The sequence below is a fragment of the Psammomys obesus genome, unplaced genomic scaffold (assembly GCF_907164565.1).
Source record: "Psammomys obesus unplaced genomic scaffold, mPsaObe1.curated_primary_1811, whole genome shotgun sequence".
In the NCBI taxonomy this organism is placed as follows: Eukaryota; Metazoa; Chordata; class Mammalia; order Rodentia; family Muridae; genus Psammomys; species Psammomys obesus.
This window is the reverse complement of record NW_026596117.1, coordinates 14,257,776-14,280,477: the sequence shown is the minus strand read 5'-3', so window position 1 is coordinate 14,280,477 and position 22,702 is coordinate 14,257,776. Positions and strand designations below refer to the sequence as shown.

The 22,702-nt window shown below is 41.9% G+C and overlaps 1 protein-coding gene across 2 annotated transcripts in view; it reads left to right on the top strand.

Annotated features, from left to right (window-relative positions):
- The window catches only part of Atp10d (ATPase phospholipid transporting 10D (putative)), an 81,744-nt gene extending 61,542 nt beyond the window's left edge, over positions 1 to 20,202 (top strand). For both annotated transcript variants that reach the window (XM_055629448.1, XM_055629449.1), the window contains 8 exons: positions 2,873 to 3,179; positions 3,864 to 3,940; positions 4,518 to 4,643; positions 8,600 to 8,800; positions 13,178 to 13,258; positions 14,370 to 14,474; positions 17,254 to 17,441; positions 18,552 to 20,202. In XM_055629448.1, the coding sequence (XP_055485423.1) occupies positions 2,873 to 3,179; positions 3,864 to 3,940; positions 4,518 to 4,643; positions 8,600 to 8,800; positions 13,178 to 13,258; positions 14,370 to 14,474; positions 17,254 to 17,441; positions 18,552 to 18,885 (1,419 nt within the window). In that variant the 3' untranslated portion in view covers positions 18,886 to 20,202. The remainder of the gene's footprint in view (positions 1 to 2,872; positions 3,180 to 3,863; positions 3,941 to 4,517; positions 4,644 to 8,599; positions 8,801 to 13,177; positions 13,259 to 14,369; positions 14,475 to 17,253; positions 17,442 to 18,551) is intronic.
- The last annotated feature ends 2,500 nt before the right edge of the window (positions 20,203 to 22,702 follow it).

Below are 22,702 nucleotides of genomic sequence, written 5' to 3'. Positions count from 1 at the left end.
AGAAGCCGGTGATGCTGCCAGATGTCTTGTACCTTGTGCAGAACAGCCCCACACGCAACCAAAGATCTTGTTGTTCAGATATTAGTGCTGCCAGGAGTGAAAGGTTGCCGCAGAGTTGTTCCATTTCTAGGAAATAATAAATATAAGTGGATCAATGAGCTAGTGTTCTAACTGGCATGCTGATAAGTGTCTGATATTCTGCACATTTCCTTTTTTAAATTAAATAAGTGTGTGTACATGTGTGTGCGTGCATACATGCCTGCTGCGTGTGCTCGTTCACATGAGTGTGCATGTACGTGTAGAGGCCAGAGGTCAATATATAATTTATGATGTTGGTCCTCAGGGGCTATATACCTTGCTTGGTTGTTTTTTTTTTTTTATCTATCTATCTATCTATCTATCTATCTATCTATCTATCTATCTATCTATCAATTGTCTTACTGTTTTGTGTTTTGAATCAGAGTCTCTTTATTTGCTTTGGGCTTGCTGATTGGACTGCATCTGTCTGACAGCAAGCTACAGGGAGCTGTCTGTTTCCATCTGTCTCTGCCTCCCTATTGCTGGGTTTATAAGCAGTATCTCCTAAGCTCAGCCTTTTCCCCTGGTGCTGGGCCTTGAGCTTAGCTCCTTAGTTTGTATGTGTGCAAACACTTTGCTGACTGAGCTGTCTCTCCAACCCAACTAAACTTATTTTTAGGTGATACTAAAAATAAAAAAATTACTCCTATTAATGGGATATTATGTTTCAGTCTATGTACAGATTCTCTAATGTTTAAATCATATTCAATATATTTGCCTCTTCAACCATTTCTCATTTCTTTATGATAAAAACATGTAAAACCCTTTCTTCTAGGTTTTTAGAAACAGTAAATATTTTTAATCTGTTGACTTGGGTACTTTATTGATATGTAAAACTCAGAGTGATTATAAAATTTATTTATATATAGACAGTTTATGTTGGAAGGCATTTAAAACTACCAGTCCTAGACGTATTGAGTGCACATCTAATTGATTGTAGTTGCTACTAATAACTTCGTACATGTGAGTTTTTGTATATGGCTCAAAAGAAAACAATGGACATGATTTAATTTATTTTTTGAATATTGGTTTAGTCACTAATCTGTAAATAAGTCCCTTTTCCAATCTCCATTCCTTAGGATTCCTTAAAAGCTAAAAAGGACCCAGAGAACACAAAGCCCAAAGTGTCCTGTGGTGAATTACTTCTATAACATCCTCGGAGCCACTGGGCAGCCAGTGAGTCCTTGGATACCTTAAAGTCGTGTTTATGCAGCAACTTTATAAATTTCTATGAACTTCACTACTGGCAAAACTGAGGCTAACCTGTATCCACTTAGAAGCCTGCATCATAGGAAGGGTTTTTTTTCTTTCTTTCTTTCATGTTCACATTATCAGGTCCTCAGAAACACATAGACATCTCAAGATTGCTCGTTCAATTAAGTTGTATGCTTACAGAGTTTTTCTCCCAAGAATAATAACCTCATATTTGTAATCTTTAGTAGAAGCGCTGGAAGGCTTTCTATGCATGGTCTCATCTGACAGTTGTAACAAGGGCATATTAACTCGTTTTATAGGCAGAGACACCACAATATTGCCATTTCTTACCAAGTGTGAAGTAATAGCAAGTGTTGGATTTGGTATCTCCTACTTCAAGATCCTTCTGTATTATAGTGCGACTTGCACACTATATATAAACAACCACTTCCCACTTTGGTGGAGTTATGTTTTATAGCGTTACCTTGAACCTGAATTAGCCAATTGTGACTGCTATCCTAAGGCAGAATCACAGTTTTTACTTCCTATAGGCCTTTGATCATTTGGCTAACACATAGCATCATTTCATATGTATTTCTCTCTCATGATAGGTTATTTAATATTTATTGTGGATTCCTTCAAATTAAATGTGTGCGTAGCCTCACTCTTAATTCATGCCTGAAGAGTATACCTAACACAGCAATTTCTTGGTAATGTACATCATAGCTGTTGAGTGTTTAGGGACACTAGCAACAGTGTAATTAGGAGCTATTTCAAATAACAAAATCACCAACAAAAAGGAGAAAGATTAAAAAAAAAAAAGTGCCACCAATCAGAATCCCAGTACTTGGGAGGCAGAGGCAGATGGATCTCTGAGTTCAAGGCCAGTCTGGTCTATAAAGTGAGTTCCAGGGCTATGTAGAAAAATTCTGTCTTGAAAAACCAAATAAGAATAATGATGTAATAATAATAATAACAGCAATAATAATAGTGTGTCAGTCTGTTCAGCTTCTGCTGAGAGGGCATGTATTTGCATCACATGACCCAAACCTCTCTGCTGAGCCAGGATGTGTCCCAAGCTCAGGGTGTTTTCTCATACGCTTTCTCAGTAGCTGCTTCTGGGTGGATTATCTTAATTAAAAAGAAGATGAAAACGTTAGTCACTGCCTTTGATGTCTGCATCTCAGTTGGTCCTCGCTGTGGTGTTAGGATGGAGGTAACACGTGCCTTCTGCAGATGAGAGAGTTGATGCTTAGGGAGGTGATGTGTTTGTGTAAAGCTAAACAACTAGAAGTTGATGGCATGAGCCCTGAGGGCTCTTCCGGAGAAGGGATGCGGCCGACACGGTGGGATTTTACACCAAGCGTAGACATTTTAGCTGTAAAATCGTGTCTGAGATGCTTCTGCCTTCTCACCTGGACACAGAAGCCCACAGAAGAGCTGCAAAATTGAAAAGTTACGAAGTGGGCTCTTTGACGGTAACCTGTGGTTCACTACCCGAGGCAGCCTCGGTCCAGCAATTGCTAAAGAAAGAGAATGAAAAATTGAGCCAGCTCTCCAGCGGCGCCCCAAGGTTAACCGTCTCTGCCTCTTTGTCCAGGATGCCTGTGGGATGCTGATGAGTGCAATTCTGAAAGAACTTCAGAAGAGAACTCAAGCCTCTCCAGAGCCGGCATCACCAAGAAAGGCCCTTCCTCAGCCTCCAGACCCCTGGCGCTCAGGACGAGCAGGACTTGTTATCACCGGGAAGACCCTGGAGTTTGTCCTGCAGGAGAGTCTGCAGAAGCAATTCCTTGAGCTGACGGCATGGTGCCAAGCGGTGGTCTGCTGCCGAGCCACCCCGCTTCAGAAAAGTGAGGTGGTGAAGTTGGTTCGGAACCATCTCCATGTGATGACCCTGGCCATTGGTGAGCGGAGGCGGGAGGGTGGAAACCCTGCCCTGCATCCTCCTTTGTATAACCTCAGGGGCTGATCCTTTGCCTTCTTCTTTATATAATATATGAATTTATATACATTATATATATATTTTTTTTCTTTTCCTGCTACACACCGTTCCTCTCCTTTACCGTCTGTCTATCTTGCTTTACTCCCTTCCTGCCTTTCTGATCACCCACCGTGAACCTGGTGTTGGGAATGGAGCACAGAGAACAGTGTGATAATATTCTTTGGGTCATATCTTAGACTCCAAATCAACTTAGTAATTTTGAACCACGGAACTGAAAATCTCAAGAGTTCAATCTTTAGACAAGTTAAATTTAGGAATATGAAAAATTTTATCCATTCAATGACTACTTTTGAGTGGCATTTTTGTAGCATCCTTAGACAAGAGCTATAAAACAATATCTATAGGGCTGGAGAGATGGCTCAGTGGTCTAGACCATTGGCTGCTCTTCCAAAGGACCCAGGTGTCAAATCCCATGACCCACATAGCAGTTCACAACTTCTGTAATTCCACTTACAGCGGATCTGACACCCTCACACAGACACACGTGGAGACAGAAGAGCAATGTAAATAAAATAACAGCCACTTGGTTTGCAGTCTACATATTTATTCCTTGTGTGTGTCCCATGTTTCCCTCTGCCTCATGAAGGTGATGGCGCCAATGATGTTAGCATGATCCAAGTGGCCGACATTGGGATCGGTGTCTCAGGTCAAGAAGGCATGCAGGTGAGTCATACACTTCCAAGTACCATGACATGATCTGCTTGCTGAGGGGAACCTTCTCCACGGGTCAGGGAGGCTGGGGGATGAGAGAAGCCTTTCAGCCATTCCGCCACTGGAATGTTAGGTGGCCCTGGCTAGTTTCTTCTGTGTTCAGGTTTTCTTTTCTTAAAAAAGCCTTTGTACATCGTAAGATTTTTCTTTGTAGGCATGCGATAGCTTTGTTAAATTCTCACTGAAAGTAAAATCTACTGCCATTTGAGTACATCACATGAAAAAATATAGAGGACTGGGAGGGAAGGGAAAGGAAAGGAGACACGAGAGAATGAGAACGAGGAAGATGTGACTCTGTCTGTCTGTCCTGTCTGTCCTGTCTGTCCATCCCTGCTTCTCTTTGTGTATGTATGTGTATATTTATGGATACATGCATGCATGTGTATATGTGTATACGTATAGTCTTTCTTTCTGGAAGGTAAGTTAACTGGTTTGGGCTTACTAATGGTCAGGCTGTGCCTGCTAGGTTTTGTGTGTTCCAGCATGTTCCGTTGCTCAGGGTGCTCCTCTCTCCCTGTCGCCTCCGCAGGCAGTGATGGCCAGTGACTTCGCCATTTCCCAGTTCAGACATCTCGGCAAGCTCCTCCTCGTGCATGGGCACTGGTGTTACACGCGGCTCTCCAACATGATTCTCTACTTTTTCTACAAGAATGTGGTATGTACCTGCTGAGAATCTGCCACCTCCTCTCCAGTTCAACCTTCTGGTTGCCTCAAGGATGAGGAGGAAAGATAGGATGCTACCTCGCTGTGCTTGGTATCTGGAGAAAAGCTGGAAGCTGTTACAATGTCTTCCCAGAGATAATCTGGGAGTGCTTATGTTTGAGCTATTAGGAACAAATTGCTAGGCCTGTCCATCTGTCAGCACACTCTTGTCCTTGTACGTTTGTATGCCATGAAGTCCTGACTGCTTCATTTAAAATCCAATTTTTGGCCTTCTCTGACAAGATAGTCACAAGCAGGATTGTGAAATGTTTCAAGTTGTCGGGAGAAAATAAAAAGGTTTGCCTCTGTGGTACTAGGGATGGCAAATAAGTAAATAAATGAATGAATAAATAAATAGGTAAATAATCTACTGCTTATAAGTAAATAAATCTACTGTTCCTAATTAATGGCTCCTGTAGTATATCAAGGAGCGGTAGAGATGAAAACTCAAGTGCAAGGATTTTCTACCCAGCCCATAAAAGTCTATTTATGCATAGTAGATATTTTGTGGTCATGAAACTTTAGTGGGATTATTGCTTGGAATAATCAGAAACTGGAAATCCTGTTGTCTAATCATCAGTGTTTCATTTAAATTCCTTTCTTTCTTTCTTCCTTCCTCCCTCCCTCCCTCCATGCTTCCCTCAATCCCTTCCTTCTTTCCTTCTGATTCTTTTATTCTTACTTTATTCTTTCATGCAGTGTCTTGCTCCACAGCCCTGGATGGCCTGGTATCACTATGTAGTCGAGGCTCACCACAAAGTTGGAGAAACCCTTCTGCTTCAGCTCATTGCTAGGATTAAAGCATATAGCAACATACGGGGATTCAGTGTTCTTTCTTACACACTCATGCTGATTTAGTACAACTCATTTGATTCTTCTAGGTTGATTATGTAACTGTATTATGCTCTTTAGAGTGCATTCATTCTTGGTCTTTAAAAGTACAGCATGTTGGTAGTGGAAATACAGTGGATTACTCTTGAAATACCTGTTTAGGATATCTCCACGATGTGTAATTTAGATCTGTGTTTGTGGGTGGGGTGGGCTTCTCGATGATTTCCTAGGAATCTCTCAGTTCTTTTCTGAATCGACATAGCGCTTATTCAAAATTAAGGGTCTTCAGATACCTTACGAACATATTTGAAATATCAAATGTCTCTAACCGGAGAAATCTCTGGCTTGTCATGGAAAATTTCAAGAAATCTAGGGCTTTTAGAGAGGAGGCCCTCTCCCTTTACAGAGAACTGGGCAAGGGCCAGAAGTCTTTGAAGTGGCTTAATTTGAAAGACTGTTTCTTTGATGTTGGTCAGCTTATGAGATATTAATGAATGCTGGGATTCACACCCAGAGTAATGCCCCAAACTACGTGTATCCAAACTGGATAGATGTGTAGGAACTAACCATAGTGCTTCTCCATGAACACTAGAGACGTTTATTCTGAGTTGGCCCTGTGCTAGGCTGTTGTGGTAAATCCATGGGGCTAGTGACCACAGTATCTTGCTATTGGGTGGTATGAAGTTGTAGCTCAGTTGGAAGGACGCTTCCGTAGCACAATGCACATCACCGCACAAACTGCCTGTGTGACAGTACATGCCCTGTCATCTCCTGAATGGAGAGGTCAGATTTCGGGGGTGAGGGACAGTCAGTAAGAGCTGGGTGGAGGAGATACCCCAAGTTCAGTTCCCCAGGACTCACGCTAAAAAGCTGGGCTTGCTCAAGTGTTCCCATACCATAGCACTGTTGTGGATGGAGACAAGATCACTGAGGCTAACTGATTGCCAGCCTAACTTCAGGTCGGGTAGAGACCCTGTCTTAAAGAGTGAGCTAGAACATGATAGAACAGAGTCCTGCTGTCCTGCTGTCTGCGCTTGCACATAGTGTGTACGCATACACCATACCTGTATAACAACACACATGCACACACACAAGTAAAGGAAGTTTAAGGTCATTTTTGGAAATATAGGGAATTTGAGGCCAGCTGAGCTATAAACTTTACGATAATAAGTAGCACTCATTTTAAAAACTCTACTTTATCTGGGCTGTTTAGGCCTCAACCTCCCAGCGCCGTGTAGGAAAGAGAAGGTGAGTGGGGAGAGAGGCCCCTCCACTTCTCCCAGCTGTTTAGGGTCAATGGGTTCTTTTAGGGCCCTATACCAATCTCCATCAACAGCAGATTCAGCCAGCAGGCTTCTTCAAGCCAGTGCGCCCCGGAAGTGTTTCTCTGTTTCTCTCCATCTGTCTGCTCCAAACAGCCACACCTTTTTCTCTGGTCTCTTGCTACATGCCACACGCCATCACCACACACCGCGCCTTCTCTTTCTTAGCTCTCACTTTATGTCCTCTGAGCCTAGACCACACCCCTCTTCATACTGCCTGTGATTACTAGCTGACAAAAGCCACAGCCTGCATGAGACAGTTAATAGCTGTGGACAAACTATAGCCCAATTAGAATCCCACACTTGGGATTAAAACAAAAACATGTTTACACAAACTAACTGAGTTTTTAAAGAAACTAAAACTTCTATAATGATAATAATAATAATAATAATAATAATAATAATAATAAGCCCGACATTTTAATATGTGTTACACCACTTCTTACAGGTTATGAGTACTTCCCAACTTGTTTTTGGCAGTTAGTTCTGAGGTAATATAATTTTGATTGTATACAGGATGAAACCAGAATTTACAGAGGTTCAGAAAATGACAAAACATTTGAAATCTTGAAATTAGAAACATCCTCCGGAACCTGAGTTCTATATTCACCCTTTTGCCCTGCTTGAAAGCAAAGGTTTTTTTTTGTTTGTTTGTTTGTTTTTGTTTTTGTTTTTTTTTTTTTTTTTTCTGTACTGGTCAAGTTTAAGATACGGTGCTCGGGAGAAAGACCAACCCCTAGGGCAGCCACGTTCTCATGTACGAATCCCATGCTTTGGGAACCTCTCAGTCTCAAGATAACTGGATGTTGCCCATTCTGATGTCACCATTCCACTAGGAAGTAACTGGGCAAGAAGGCGGAAAAGTGTGTGGTGAGCCAGGCGTTCGCCTCTGTTGTCTTTATCTAGAGTGAAAATATCTACAGCTCTGCCGCTTACATGGCAAACAAGTAGCTGGGTAACTTTGTGCAAATCTTTATTCTCTGTGCGTCTCAGTAGCTTAGATTATTCAGCATGCAACAATGAAGTGCCACAATAATAACAATGGAAATCTCCTGCAGTCTAGGAGCCAGAAGTCTGAAATCAGAGAGTGTGTGTGGTTGAGCTTTGGTAATGAGCTTTTCTGGCTATGTCCTCTCTGGGTAGAGGAAAGCCACCAGAGGTCCGTTTTTATAGGAATTCTAATTTCATTCTCACGGGCCCTACCGTGACCTAATTACTTCACCATTTGAACTCCCCTCCTATCACCATCACACTAGAGACTAAGATTTGCCTATATGTATTTTAAGGGCTTGGAAATATTTAGTTCATTATGTATAAAATGGGAGCAACAGTAATTACCAAATTATTATGAAGACTAAATTAATTCTTTGTGACTGACTCATTTAGAATAGTGCCAGCAGCCGGGCGCATGTAACCCCAGCACTCAGGAAGGCAGAGGCAGGTGGGTCGCTGTGAGTTTGAGGCCAGCCTTGTCTACAAAGCGAATCTAGGACAGCCCTGTCTTAAAAAACAAAAACAAACAAACAAAAGAATAGTATATGGTATGTATAGAGTACTGGCATGTGTATAATTTAATAAGATATTTATTGAAAACAAAACAAAATTAAAGAAAGACTTGGCCAGCTGTGTTCTTCCATCTGTGGTTGACAAAGCTGTGGGGGGCGGAGGGCACAGGGCTTAGAAGCGCAGTGTGTAGGATGTCTGTTCAAGTGTACTGATGTCTCTAAGATCTGAACGTCTTTCTTTGTGTCCTCAGGCCTATGTGAATCTCCTTTTCTGGTACCAGTTCTTTTGTGGGTTTTCAGGAACATCCATGACCGACTATTGGGTTCTGATCTTCTTCAACCTCCTCTTCACATCTGTTCCCCCCATCATTTATGGTGTTTTGGAGAAAGATGTGTCAGCGGAGACCCTCCTGCAGCTGCCTGAACTTTACCAGAGTGGCCAGCAATCAGAGGTAAGTGCCCAAGCAGACGCACGTGTCAGGAGACGCATGCCATGGGGAAGCCAGCATGCCTCCAGTCAGCCAGACCCGGATAGTGTAGGAGTATTTAACATGCCCGGTTGCTTTCAGTGCTCTGTACCAGTGGTTCTCGACCTTCCTAACGCTGTGACCTTTTAATATAGTTCCTCATGTTGTGGTGATCCCCATCCATAAGATTATTTTGTGGCTACTTCAGAGCTGTAATTTTGTTACTGTTCTGAATTGTACTGTAAATGTCTGATATGGGGGATATCAGATATGTGGCCTCCCTGCAAAAGGGTTACGGCCCTTTCTCTTTCTACAAGCGTTAGATAGAAAACAGTGACATTAATAAGAATAGCTAATTAACCTAAGATACATGTTGTGAGTACCTGCTTTGTCTGAGCCATTGTTTTAAATAAAAGACCCACAGTTCCACTCTGAACCTTGCAATCAATTTTGAGAACCAAAGCACCTTAGCCGTTTTTTTCTGATAAAGACTTTGTATGATGCTGTCTGTGCTAGTAAATGACAAGGTGGAGATATCGTTCAGGCTAGTCTGGTGTCCCTCTGCGAGGAGGTGACATTTAGGATTTATAAAACTAGAACCAGGTATGTAGGGGGCCTAAGAAAGAGCTCCTAGCAAGGAGGATAGCCTGGAGGAAATGAATAGATTTGACTATATCCATGCTGTGGAATGCCAGTGGAAACATAACCAGTGGCAAGAACATGCTGGACCTGATATGTCTGGGGAGGAACTTCAGTCATAACGGAAGTGTTCTAGAAATCATTGGAGCGACTAGAAAAAGGCAATTTGATCAGTGAGGAAGATATCACGGACTGGCTTATATTTTTAGAAAACCTAGTAGCTGGCATTGTGCAGTTATATGTATGCACACACACACATATGCATCTTATACAATGTATTTTTATCGTATCCTTCAGCATCACCTCGGTTCACCTTCCCCTAGTGTTCTCACTTCGTGTTTTCCCTTTGTTCTTTGTTGTTGTTGTTGTTACTGAAAATCCTCAGTCCGATGAGTGACACCCATGCCAGGTGTACATGGGTATGGGCCGGCAATGGCAGTATTGTCCCTCCTCAGCAAACACTGCTCTCCATAGCTCCTCTGCCAGGGATGGAGCCTCAGGGGTCCCTCCCTCATCTGTTTTGCAGTTTTGATGGGCTTGATACTGTGGACCCGATATCAGCTGCTGCGAGGTGGTACCTGCAACTACCCTGTCACCTGGAAGTCGGCCTCGCAGCTCCCTTCCCATTCACCAGCTCTTACATTCCTTTTACCCGGTCATCGATGTTCTCCAAGCCTTGGGTGAGGGAATGTTGGTACAGATAATTCATCCACACTTGGCAGTTAAATCAGTTGAGAGTTCCTGCGTTAACTATTAACGTTATCTCTGACCAAAGTTGACAGCGTCATGAGATTGTGGGTATAAACACAAACGTTTAGAATGCAAGTTGACAGCACGACCGTTTAACATGACAACCATAGGTTCCCAGCTAGGTCCCAGGATCTCCCCAGGTTTACAGTGCCAGGCATGAAACATCTCCTCTGGAGTAGATCTGGTAACTAATCAGAAAGTGGTTGGTTACCGCCAAACTCTCACAATACCACTGAATGAATGCTTTGTTGCCACACAGCTGGATGCTGTAGCTCACGTTTTCTATTGCTGGCTATGATCACTGGCTTCTTTCTCTCCTCCAGAAGCCTGCAGAGCAACTTGTGGCACTGTGTAAGCTACTCAGTAGGAAGAAGTTTCCTGTTCAGTTGAGGTTGGTTTATCTATGCCCTGTATCCAAAAGGAGTGGTCTCTTCAGAAAGAGGGTCTTGCCATTTAAATGTGGTGACAGCCAAGACCAATGGTGTTAGCCTTTGTTGTTTTGGGTACCCCTCGGACCTGGATGGCTAAGAACTCAGAGGAAGGTATCCTGTGCCTAGCACTGAGATTTGCAGTTAGCAAACCACGCCTTCTGGGAGCAGCATTGTTTGCCCATGCAAGGTACTTTTGTTCAAATTCCTTTTTAAAAATATATATTATATTTTTAAATTAGCTTATAAAGTAGTGGGTTTCCTTAAGGCATCTTCATACATCTTCAGTCATGCCTAAATCCCTAGCCCCTGTGCTCCCCATCTCCCACCTCATCCCCATTTATACTCTTTAACGCAGAGAATACCCCCCTGTTCCTTCATGTCTCCTGTGCTCTTCTCTTATCATATTTTTTACTTGTGTTCAAGATCATAGGTTTCCTTATAGCTTTTTCATACACCCCTCATTTTGGCTCAGCCTCCTCCCAGCCTTTCACTTCTCTATTCCCTACCAACTTCCATGTTTGAATCTTTCTACTCCCAGTAATTTTTATTTTGCCAAGTTCGCTTCTTTAAAGTGTAAGTGTCCCCTACCCAGTGTCCCTTTTACCATTACCTGGCTTCCACATGCATTCCAAATCAAACAAACAAAGCAAGAGTCAGCACTGGAATCTACAGGAGAGAGAACATGTGACATTTATTTTTCTGAGCCTGGTGGACCTCACTGAGTATAACATTTTGAAGTTCTTCCATTTACCAGCAACTGTTATGATTTCATTTTTCTTTACATTTGGGCAATATTTCACTGTGGACATGTACCACATTTTCATTATCCATTCTTCAGTGGATGGACATGTAGGTTGGTTCTATTTTCTAGCTTTTGTGAATACAGCAGCAATGAACATGGACTTCTAAGTATTTCCAAAGTAGGATGTAAAGTCCTTTGGGGTTTGCCCAGAAGTATGAGAGCTCAATCGTATACTTGTTCCGTTTTGAGTTTTCTGAGAAACCTCCAGATTAATTTTCTAAGTGGACGGCAGTAATCTAACCAACAGTGTATAAGGATGTCCCTTTCCCCACATCCACACCACCATCTGTTGTCATTTCTATTTCTAATTATGGCCATTCTGACTAATGTGAAATAAAATCATAAGTTGGTTTTAATCTGCACTTCCCTGATAGCCAAGGATTTGGATTACTAGCCATTTTATTTCTTGTTCTGAGAACCTTCTGCTAGACCTATAGCTCTATTATTTATTTATTTACTTATTTATTTAGTGCTTTCCTCATTATTGTAACCAAATACCCAATGAACTAAGGAAGGATTTATTTTACCTTACAGTTTTTTCCTTTCCTCTTTTGTTTTATTTTTTTGTGGCTGGTCATGTTAGAAGGGACAGGAGATGGTGTACAGTGAGTCAAAGATGCAGCATTTGGGCAGATAAAACTGGATCTGGACTGGCCTACTTCTGCCAGCCAGGCCAGATTCCAAAACCTTTTCAGATTCCAAAACAGTACCAAGTTTGCAAGGCAAAAGATGATTGGAGGACATTTTGTGTTCATGTTATAACATATGAGAGATTGTGTAGAGGCTACCAAGGAGCAGCATAGAGGGTGAGTAAGATGGCTGTCCAGTTGTTCATAAACAGAACTGATGGTAATGGCAGGAAGTGTAAGCAAAGAAAAGTGATGGATTTGGATAAGTTTTTGAATAGCGCTTTCTGATCAGTAGACATGAAAAGTTACTGCGATCCTTCTTTAGGTATTAAAATAGATCCAGAAGGGCTTAGGGTTGTAGCTCAGTGGCAGAGTGCATGCTTAACATGTGTGACCCGGTAGTTGAATCAGTTGCAAGGAGAGGCAACACACACCACACGCATACATACACAGGCACATAAACACACACGTACATGTATCTACAAAAATACAGAATATATGTGCATGTGTGAACACATGCACACATGTACACAATACACGTGTACACACACATGCATACACACGAGTACACATATGTTGTCCCATGATAAAGTATATTTTTAATTAAAATGTAATTATATTATTTTCTCCTTTCCCTCCTTCCAATTCCTCTCATCCCATCTCATCTCCTTTCAAAACCATGGCCTTTTTTTCTTTAGTTGTTACTGTTACACACACATACAGACATATATCTACATGTATATGTTCCTACATCTCATGAAGTCAGAATGACTCGGAGCAAGCAAACAGCTGACGGCAAATGCTGGAGAGGATTCAAGGAAAAGGGAACCTTCGGCCACTGTTCATGGGACTGTACCTGGTCCAGCCACTCTGGAAATCAGTGCGGAGAAACTCTCACAAAAAGCTAAGAGTAAAGTTAGATGTTAAATGGATCAAGGGCGTTGAGTAAAAAGTTCCTTTGCAGTTTGTCGCCTTCCCCACCACATTCAAGAGCGAGGGTGTCCTCCCTCGCTGCCGTCTCTCCTCCCCCACGCAGTGTGAAACAGAGAATGAAGGAATGGATTTTTACTCCGCACTGACCCTCTCTCTCCGACGTGTGCTCTGTTCCCAGGCGTACTTGCCTCTCACCTTCTGGATCACCTTGTTGGATGCCTTCTATCAAAGCCTGGTGTGCTTCTTTGTGCCTTATTTTGTAAGTCGTTTGCTCAGTGTACTTGCCGTTAGTGAATCAATGATGCGTCTATGTACCAGCCTCTGGTTGACTGTTAATTGGTTGATTAACAACCCCTAACAATATGCTAGTAATGGACTCAATGAAGTACCTAGTTGCGTTACCTTGGGTCTCTTGTTAACACTAAAAACTGTTTACTTATTTTTGTCAGTGGCTTAAATAAAATTTAAATTCCAGCCATGTAAATGAACTAGCCAGAAATCATGGAGCAATATCAGAAATATAAGAGCTTCTGCTGGTGAGAATTAGGCTAATTCTGTCAGGCTTATACACAGAATAGTAAATGTAAGTGCCTGTAAGGAATATCTTTAACAGTTACTAAAAACCACGTTTTACAGATATGTTTGGAAGAAATGGAACTAAGCAAAGACTGTGTAAAAGTTCATTTTAAAAGCTCACTCACTGTGCACAGTAGACATGGTGAAGCTGCCTGTCTGAGCCTTGTTCCGGAAAGTAGTGTGTGAGCACAGAGTGTGTTGACAGTACAGCGCTGAGAGGGAAGTCAGTGACGCACGTTCAGCTGACAGTTTCTGTGCCTTGTTCAGTTTAAATTACCTGAAGTAGGCTCCCTTAAATATTTTGGCTGTATTACTGTTCAGGAGGAATTTATGCAAAGCAACTGGAAGTGCATTCAGGAACGGGTCCTGGGAGAAGAGAGAATTGTATCACGTGAGGAATGGCAAAAGGAAGGACTTGAAGATGCGTAGGTGGGCGGGAGGGATGTTTACTTACAGGTATAAGCTTAGGGTGGGTATAACTGCAACTTCAGTGATTTCTTAGGCGGAACACGTTTGTCTGCCTGTGTCTGAACAGAAGCATCCACGAAGATCAGTTATTATTCAGAATGAAGAGGAATTCCACCCAAGAGTTCAACACACAGATTGATAGTCTACCTGGGGGAGTCAGTCTCTTTTTGGGAACGTTCATTTTTTCCTAAGTGACCATTTAGTTAATAGAACTATTATAGAGAATACTCCATTGGATTTCGAGTCCAACGCCTTAACCACATTTGAACTTTTAAGTGACATGGTGTTAACCAACATGCTCACCGCCTGTCTTTCTCTCCGTGTAGACCTACCAGGGCTCTGACATTGACATCTTCACATTCGGGAATCCGCTGAACACAGCAGCCCTGTTCATCATTCTCCTCCATCTGGTGATCGAAAGCAAGAGTCTGGTGAGTGTGTTTCTTCTGCTCGGGCTTATCGTCTGTTAGCAGTGGAGCTGTCGAGCCCTCCGTGGCTGTAAGTGCAATGCTGGCAAGAGCAATGATTCTGTGGAAAAAAGGGGAACAGGAACTATGGGGCTCCTTTGCCCCCCCCCCAGAGGGAGAAACAGTCTTTCTAGGCCACAGAGGAGGACACTGCAGCCAGTCCTGAAGATACCTGATAAGCTAGAAGGGGAGGAGGACCTCCCCTAGCAGTAGACTTGGAAAGGGGCAGGGAGGAGATGAGGGAGGGAGGGTAGGATTGGGAGGGAATGAGGGAGGGTGCTACAGTTGGGATACAAAGTAAATAACCTGTGATTAATATAAAAAAATAAAAATAAAGGGTCATTCAGGGCAGAATTGAGAGCACCATGATGCCGAGTCCAGGGAAAGTGAAAAGTACCTCTCTGAGTCTTGATTTCTGTCACTGGTAGGTATTTCATGGAGGTGTGAGTCGGTGGACAAGAAAATCACCATCTGTGCTGAGTAGGCTTTAAGACAAGCTGAAGGCTCTGCACTAAAGTCAGTGACCTTCTGTGCCATAACCCCACTGTGTTGACTTTAATAAATGATGACTTTATGCCCTTGTGATAATATAAAATATTTCTGATTTCTTCCAGCAAAGATTCTTTTTTAAATTTTTTTTTTGATCATTATAATTTATTCACTTTGTATCCCAGCTGTAGCCCCCTTCCTCCCAGCAAAGATTCTTTATATTTTACTAAACTTGGCATGAACTTGGAAACCCTAACACGGCTCATCAGACCGCTCACAGTGAGACGCTTAACCTGTGGTCACACTCTTCTTTATTCAAGGGCTGGCACCACGCTACCCCTCTTCCAGCTTCTCAGGTGCATTGAGGTTGTTGTCATGTCAGAACCTCGCTGCTTACTGTATTTGTTAGTGGAGATCCTTTTAGGTTTCCCTTTGTGTCTCAGGTTTTATTGCTGTGAAGAGACACCACAACCATGGCAACTCTGATATAGAAAAACTTTTAACTGGGACCGGCTTCAGCTGCCCAGTTCAGAAGTTTAGTTCATTATCGTCATGCTGGGAAGCAGGGCGGCACACAGGCAGACACGGTACTGGGGAAGGAGCTGAGAGTTTTCCGTCTTGATCTGTAGGCAGCCAGGAGGGGACTGTGTGCCACACTGGGCATAGCTTAAGTATATATGAGACCTCAAAGCCCAGCCCCACAGTGACACACTCCCTCCAGCAAGGCCACACATCCCAACAGTGCCACTCCCTGTGGCCAAGCATTCAAACAGGCGAGTCTTTGGGGGCCATACCTATTCAAACCACCACGTGTTCTATTTGTGACTTTTACCAAATTCAGAATATTACTTCAGCTCATTAGCATGCACTCTTTCCCTCCAAAACTTTTCCTGAATCATCCATTTTCTCATCTTATTATCTTGCCTTTATTCATAATGTTAAAAATAATTTATAGTTATTTATATATCATAGGATTATTTAATTCATCTTTGTCTTCCTCATCAAATTATAGTTTTTGCGAGGTCAGGGCTCATGCCTGTTTGTTCACTACGTAAACCAGGGTCAGAGAAAAGACTGGTTAGAGTGGGTGTTTAAAAGTCCCTTGGGAGTAAGGAGGCAGATATCTGACCATTCTGGGATTATATTTACCATCAGGGTAAATATCAGAGTTCAAACAGGGACTCATCGAGTGAGGTTATGGTTTAAAATATACAGTGCTATATTATCAAATTATCTTTGACGAGTTATATAGTAGAAACAGATATCTATTTTTGGCATCATTTGCTTTTCTTATGTATCATGACCTGTAACTTAATCATGTAAGCTCTGAATATGATAAAATGTTCATATTTGCAACTACCAGGTTGGCGGAAGAAACTTCCAAAGCAGTAATATTTAGTCTCCTTTGAACATCTGTTTAACTTTTAAACAACTGTTAAGAGATTCTTTTGGTCCTGTCAGGATACATGGCACTGACTCTGAGGTTTGTGTGTTCCAAAGGGGCTGGCACATCATGTATACCAGTTGTGTTTCACTGACTGAAAACACAGTTCATTCTGGAGAACCTAAGCAAGTAGAAATGCTCTGAAAATTACACTGAGGAACCATGATTCAACAAGTGAGGAAATCCCAATGAGCTAGTGAAGGGCCAGGGAGCAGTCCCCTTCCCAGAAGACACAGTCACAAGAAATTGCATGTCCTTCACACTCTTGCTCACTGTGTTCTGGCCACCTCCCTCTTCCTGGGCTGTTTTACCCAGTGTTCTCCACATTCACTTTTTTGTGTCAACTCATTTATGACTGTGGGCTGTGATGTCACAATCTCACTTGCAAAAGCCCATAATAAGAGGAAACAAAACCTAGAATAAAGCTTCAAATATAATGTAGGACAGTTGAGAAGAAAAACAGAAAAGAAAGAAAGAAAGAAGCAAACGAAGAAACTAAGAAGGGAGGGAGGAAGTGGGGGAAGAAAAAACGAATAAAAGAAGCAAGCATAAGTAAGTAAGGTAATGCCTTAATCAAATCAGTGAGAGACGGTATAAAAAAAATGAATGGGTGACAGTGCAAAAATGAACATGGAAATCCAAACCGCTCCTGGTACATGGACAGTGCAAACTAAACCAGCCAGCAGAATTGCCCACGGACTTTTGATTTAGTTGTGAGCCACTCTTGAATGATGCTCTCCCCTCAAGGGCTTGTGTGGTAAGGTCTCAGATGTCCCGTTCATTCCTTTCCTGGCCGGTCTTGTCTTGCAGACTTGGATCCACATGCTGGTCATTGTTGGGAGCATCGTGTCTTACTTTTTCTTTGCCTTGGCTTTTGGGGCCTTGTGCATAACTTGCAACCCACCATCCAACCCATACTGGATTATGCAGGGGCACATGCTGGACCCGGTGTTCTACCTAGTTTGTGTCCTTACAACCTGCGTAGCTCTTCTGCCCAGGTACGTAGTTTGTTTGCTCAAGAAGAGTAAGAACATGAAATCACGGACTTCAGGTAACGATGAAGAGTGGATGGCGACCACCCTATTCAGCAGCGAGGCCGCCAGCCTGTGCGTTAGCCAACATATTGGTTTCTGTTGTTGCGCCATAAAACAGGACTAGATTGAGAGAGCGAAGACGTATTTATTTCTCTGTCTTGGAGGTTTTTAATTTGGCTGTTAGTTCATGGGAATAAGGAAACTTTCCTTCATGGGATTATCTGAGGACCTACCAGGTCCTATCATTTGCTCTGCCATCCCCTGAGCCCTTGCCTCGGTCTGTGTTTTACGGCTATAACAGAATGCCTAAACTGGGTAACTTATGGACAGAAATGTACTAGCTCAGAGTTGTGGAGACTGGGAAGTCTCATGTCAAGGTACTAGGAGGTTTGATGATGCCTGTTTGAAGATGAAACTTGATGCTGTGTCACATGTGGCAAAGGCAGAAGAGCAAACCCTTCATGGCCTTGAAAAAGGCTCCCCTCTTCTATTGGTATAGTGTACAACACCCGTGTCATGCCAAAAGGAAAGAAGTTTCCTGTGGGCCAAGGGCATGAATCTGCTGAAAGGAGCCATCTTCACTTATGCCAAAGAACCTTCTTTGCTTTGAATGTTTCCCCCCAGAAATCTCATGTTGAAATGACTGTAACTGTAGAAAAGGCGCTCCCTTATGCTTATTTGGAAGGCACTTAGAGGGTGCTCACTATGTGCTAAGGTTTCATAAATATTAATCTGTTTAATATTTTTAAATATTTTATTTTGAGTTTTTAAGTCAGGGTCTTGCACAGTAGCCCAAGCTGGCCTGGAACTCAGAGCCAAGCTTAAGCTGGCCTTGAACTCATGGCTATCCCTCTAATTTAACCTTTTCCAAGTACTGGACTTATACATGCTCACTATCACGTCCAGTTTCATGTTATTTTAATTACACTCTACGGCTGACTTACCTTCCTCTAGCTCAAAAGCTAAGTGTCTTTTCCCTTTTTTTTTTTTTTTTTTTAACTGATCAATGGGTCCCAGGGGTATCATGATGCAATGGAAGTGAATATAATTCTGTGATGCTCTTTGTAACCCTAGGTTTGTATACCGAGTTCTTCAGGGATCCATGTTTCCATCTCCAATTCTGAGAGCCAAGTACTTCGACAGACTTGCCCCAGAGGAGAGAGCAGAAGCTCTCAAGAAGTGGAGAGGGACTGCAAAGGTCAACCGGGAGACATCAGCGCATGCCAGCCAATCAGCTGCTGCTTCAGAAAGACCCATGACTGGCTCTTCTGCTGTCCTGGCAATGAAGTCAGCAACATCATGTGCTGTTGAGCAAGAAAACTTACCTATGTGTGAGACTGTGCTAGACCTTGGCTGCTCTGAACCTGAGGCCTCAAAGATGCCTGGACCCTCAGGACACCCTGCTTAGGGTTGCAGGTCATCTTTTAAGTTTGGAAGGATGCAGAAGTCGTGCCCCTCAAAAATGAGGATGACTTGTGTTTTTATACAAGGGATGTCAGCATTTTGCTTGGCGTGGAAAAACCGACGCCGTGTCTGCAATTGTATACCTGCGTGTACATTGGTAAACAGGGGATAGCGTTTGACCTGAGCAGAGTTCAGGGAATTGGAATATTTGATTCAGGACCATATGTTGTTTTTATGACACATTTTAGATTCCTGCAAAGGAATTCTAATCGTCTTTTAAGTGCAAACATTATCGAAGAAATTTGTTTGAAATATATTTATTTTATAGGTAAGTCTCATGCATTTGGAAATGCTTTAAGCGAGATCCAACCTGAATTCTCTTTAAGAAAGAAAAAAGTACTTTTAAAACGTGTTTATTAGGAAAACTCATTAATTTGAAGACAAATTCCCTAGAGCCTTTGGTTTCTCCTGAGACAAGGCCTTTGGTCTCGATATGAGGGTGTTTAGCAACCCTCGCTGTCATTTCAGCGCTGTGCTTCCTTTATAGGGAAGGAGGAAGTGGGGGACTGTTGGGTTCAGCAGCAGCCAGGCTGCCTTCTGCTCTGTTTACTGTTATCAGTAGATGCATGTGCTCCCGCCGTGCAGAGGTGGTCAACCAGGAAACATGCACGTAGGTCATGCAACACAATCAGCGGAGCCTACAGACTGTGGGCAACTTCCGAGTTCTGAAACCGAGGACGCCCCCATCGACATGAGACAATCACCTTCAATGCAGTCTGCCGGGGACCACGTGAGAGTCCGTAGTTGCGGCACTGCAAAATCCGTCTGTGTTGTACCCTCTACAGAGTGAGATACGGGTTGGGACTGATAACGGGCTATTCTCAGTGGGGATCCCTGAGGCTCTTCGAAAGAGTGACACGTTTAAAGGTACAAATGTCTGTAGCAAGTTTTCTGCCGTGACAAATCATGGATTTGCTTAGTGCCTAGGAGCTGTTTTATACCAGGTGAGTCCATTTGCTACTGTGAAGTCACGTTCTCCTGTCTTTCAAAACGTCCACGTTCATCTGACAGTGGTCCCACCAGTCATCTAGAGTGCCCTTTGTGAATCTCTGTGCTAAAGGTCGGTGTCTACATCAGTCTTATAAACTGTTGCTCTCAGGGCCTGTTACCTGCTGTGTACCCTCCTAGTCACTTTCTGTACCTTCCCGGTATCATTGTTAAATGGTCTTCTCATATAGACTGATTCCTGGAACTGTCAAAATACCATGTGCCTCAAGGAAGCTGCCTTCTACTTCCCTGAGATGTTTTTTTTAAAATAAATTATTTAATAAATAAATATTCACTGAAAACCGTCATCACTCCTGTCATTGCTCTGTGAACCCAGCTGTCATGGATGCCAGCACTACGCCAAGGCCTGCCTTTTTCAGAATGATGTTTGGACCTTTCTGTATATGGAGAAAAAAAAAATCACTGGATATCAGATTATGTATCGTCCCCAAAGCAACTGGAATTCATCCCTGAGGTCATCATTTCCCAAATAAGTGTTAGAGACATACTCATATATGCATAAAAGGTTTTAGTCTAAAGAATAAAGGACTATGACAAGAAGGAGAAAGAAGATCATTTCCAAAGTGTGAATTATCTGTAGGTAAGAATATAGGAAAGCACTGAATGTTTATGTCATGGGGCTAAAATCTTACATGTACAACTCCAAAATGCTCACAGCTTTGTTTATAAATTAAATCCAAACTCAGTGTATTGGGTAAATCTGAAATGATTTATATAAGTTATGCAATTATTTGTATATCTTGCTAAAAAGTACTGCTACATTTAATTACTTGGTGATTAACTATTTTTCTTGAATTTAAAACATTTTAAAACACACGAGGCCTCTTGGCTGAGAAGCTTTCAGATCTCTGTAAAGCTTTTAAAAGGTCCGATTTACAAGAAAAAAATAACAACTTTATGCAGAATCAGCAAAACTAGTGTGGTGCGGTGTGCTTTCATAATTTGGAATATTTCACCAAATTTCGAGGAATCCGAGAAAACAAATAATAAACAGTTTGGGATATGATTTTATTATAAAAGGTTTCTAAAGAGTAGGAACACTTGCAAAAATGCACTACTCCTGTTCTGTTGGCAGGGTTGATGTTCTCCGGGAACTCTGTGAATAATGCTACTAGTAACTCATCAGACTCATGATGAAGCTGTTACTAGTCCCAAAGAGTAGGTTCCTGTGAGTGGGAGCTATATAGTATGTAAATCTTAATTGACAGGAGTCTGGGTACCATGATGCTATTAGAGAGACAGACACTTTCCTGAACTTGGTCTGTATATTCCATCCATAACCCTCAAGAAAAAAAATTTTTTAAAAAAGATTATACCACTTTATTTGTACTCAGAATTATTTAAAATGAGTCCAATATTTACATTTTGCTGAATATAAGTTCACCAAGGCTAAAAACATGTTTTATTAATCATGTGCCAACAATTATAACAAAACTGACCAATGGTCTTAAACCTTCATACAGTCATGGCCACAGTACAATGGCTTGTTACACACCCTTCGTAATAAAGTCCAGGACAAGAGATGGATAACATGGAAAAAAAAATGGTTGAAATAACTTTTTGCTTTTGAGCTATATGGACACATAGAAAAAGAGTATAAAATACACGTAGAAAATTGCAGGTAGTCCCTGTTTGGAATGCCGAGGCAGTCAGGTTGCTCGCGAAGGTTAGTAGCGTGATGCTTGTTCACAGAGGCGTTGGACGTTACAGAGTTGATGTCTGGCTAATTAAATTAGGCATGTATGAAGGTTTGTGTTTGGAAGGTTTTTAATGAGAAAAAAAATACTTTTAACCACTAATGGCTTTGGAAATTGATTTGCATAAAGTGGCCTAGTACTTAAAAGCATCTTTTAAATTTAGTTTTAATTATCAGTGGGGAAAAATGGCAACACCAGATGTCAGGCGTCATGAGGGAAATTGCAAAATCTTGTACCCTGTGCAACATTTTGCTACACTTGGAAATATATTTCTGTAGCTTTTCTGGCTTGGGTGAACATAGGCAGAGTAATTTTCAGATTTAACTTAATTTTTTTTTCTCCTTTTTAACTTGCTTGTTTTACAGAATGAGACAGAATTTGTCACATAGGCAGACAAATATTTTCACCAGGGTCAAGCTAATTGTTGGTATCTTAGCCATCTAACTGACATATACTGAAAATCCCTAGGAATAGAGAAAGTCCTATGGAGACATTTTTATGACATTACAATCTTTATGAGTACAGGAAGGATAGAATTATACTTCCGAGTGTTAGTTTTTGTTGGCTAAGGAATTTTACATTCTGTATGTCTTGCAGCTTCACATATGTAGATCAATATTGTGGGTCTTTTCTGACTTTCGTAATTTCTTCAAATGATTTAGAACAGTATAGTAAATAACATAAAGCATGCACGTTATTTTGGCTTTTTATAAATTAAAAGTCAGTCTCCAAGGTCAGTTCTGAAATGTGTCCCCCTACACCACTGTGCTTGAGCAGAAACTAGAAAACTGTCAGGGTGTATGTGTGTGTGTGTGTGTGTGTGTGTGTGTGTGTGTGTGTGTGTGTTTGTGTGTTGGTGTGTGATGGTACGAAAAAGAACTTTCTATAACTTGTTACCATAGAGCTCCAAATGTTGTCTCTATGGAGTTGATAATTCCACACTGTGTTCAAGGTTAGCTTAGCAGAAACAAACCCTGTTTTGCTCTGTGCTTTTAAAGAATTCATGAAATTAATGAATGATACAGTTGAAGAAATCAAAGGCTGAGTGAAACTGAT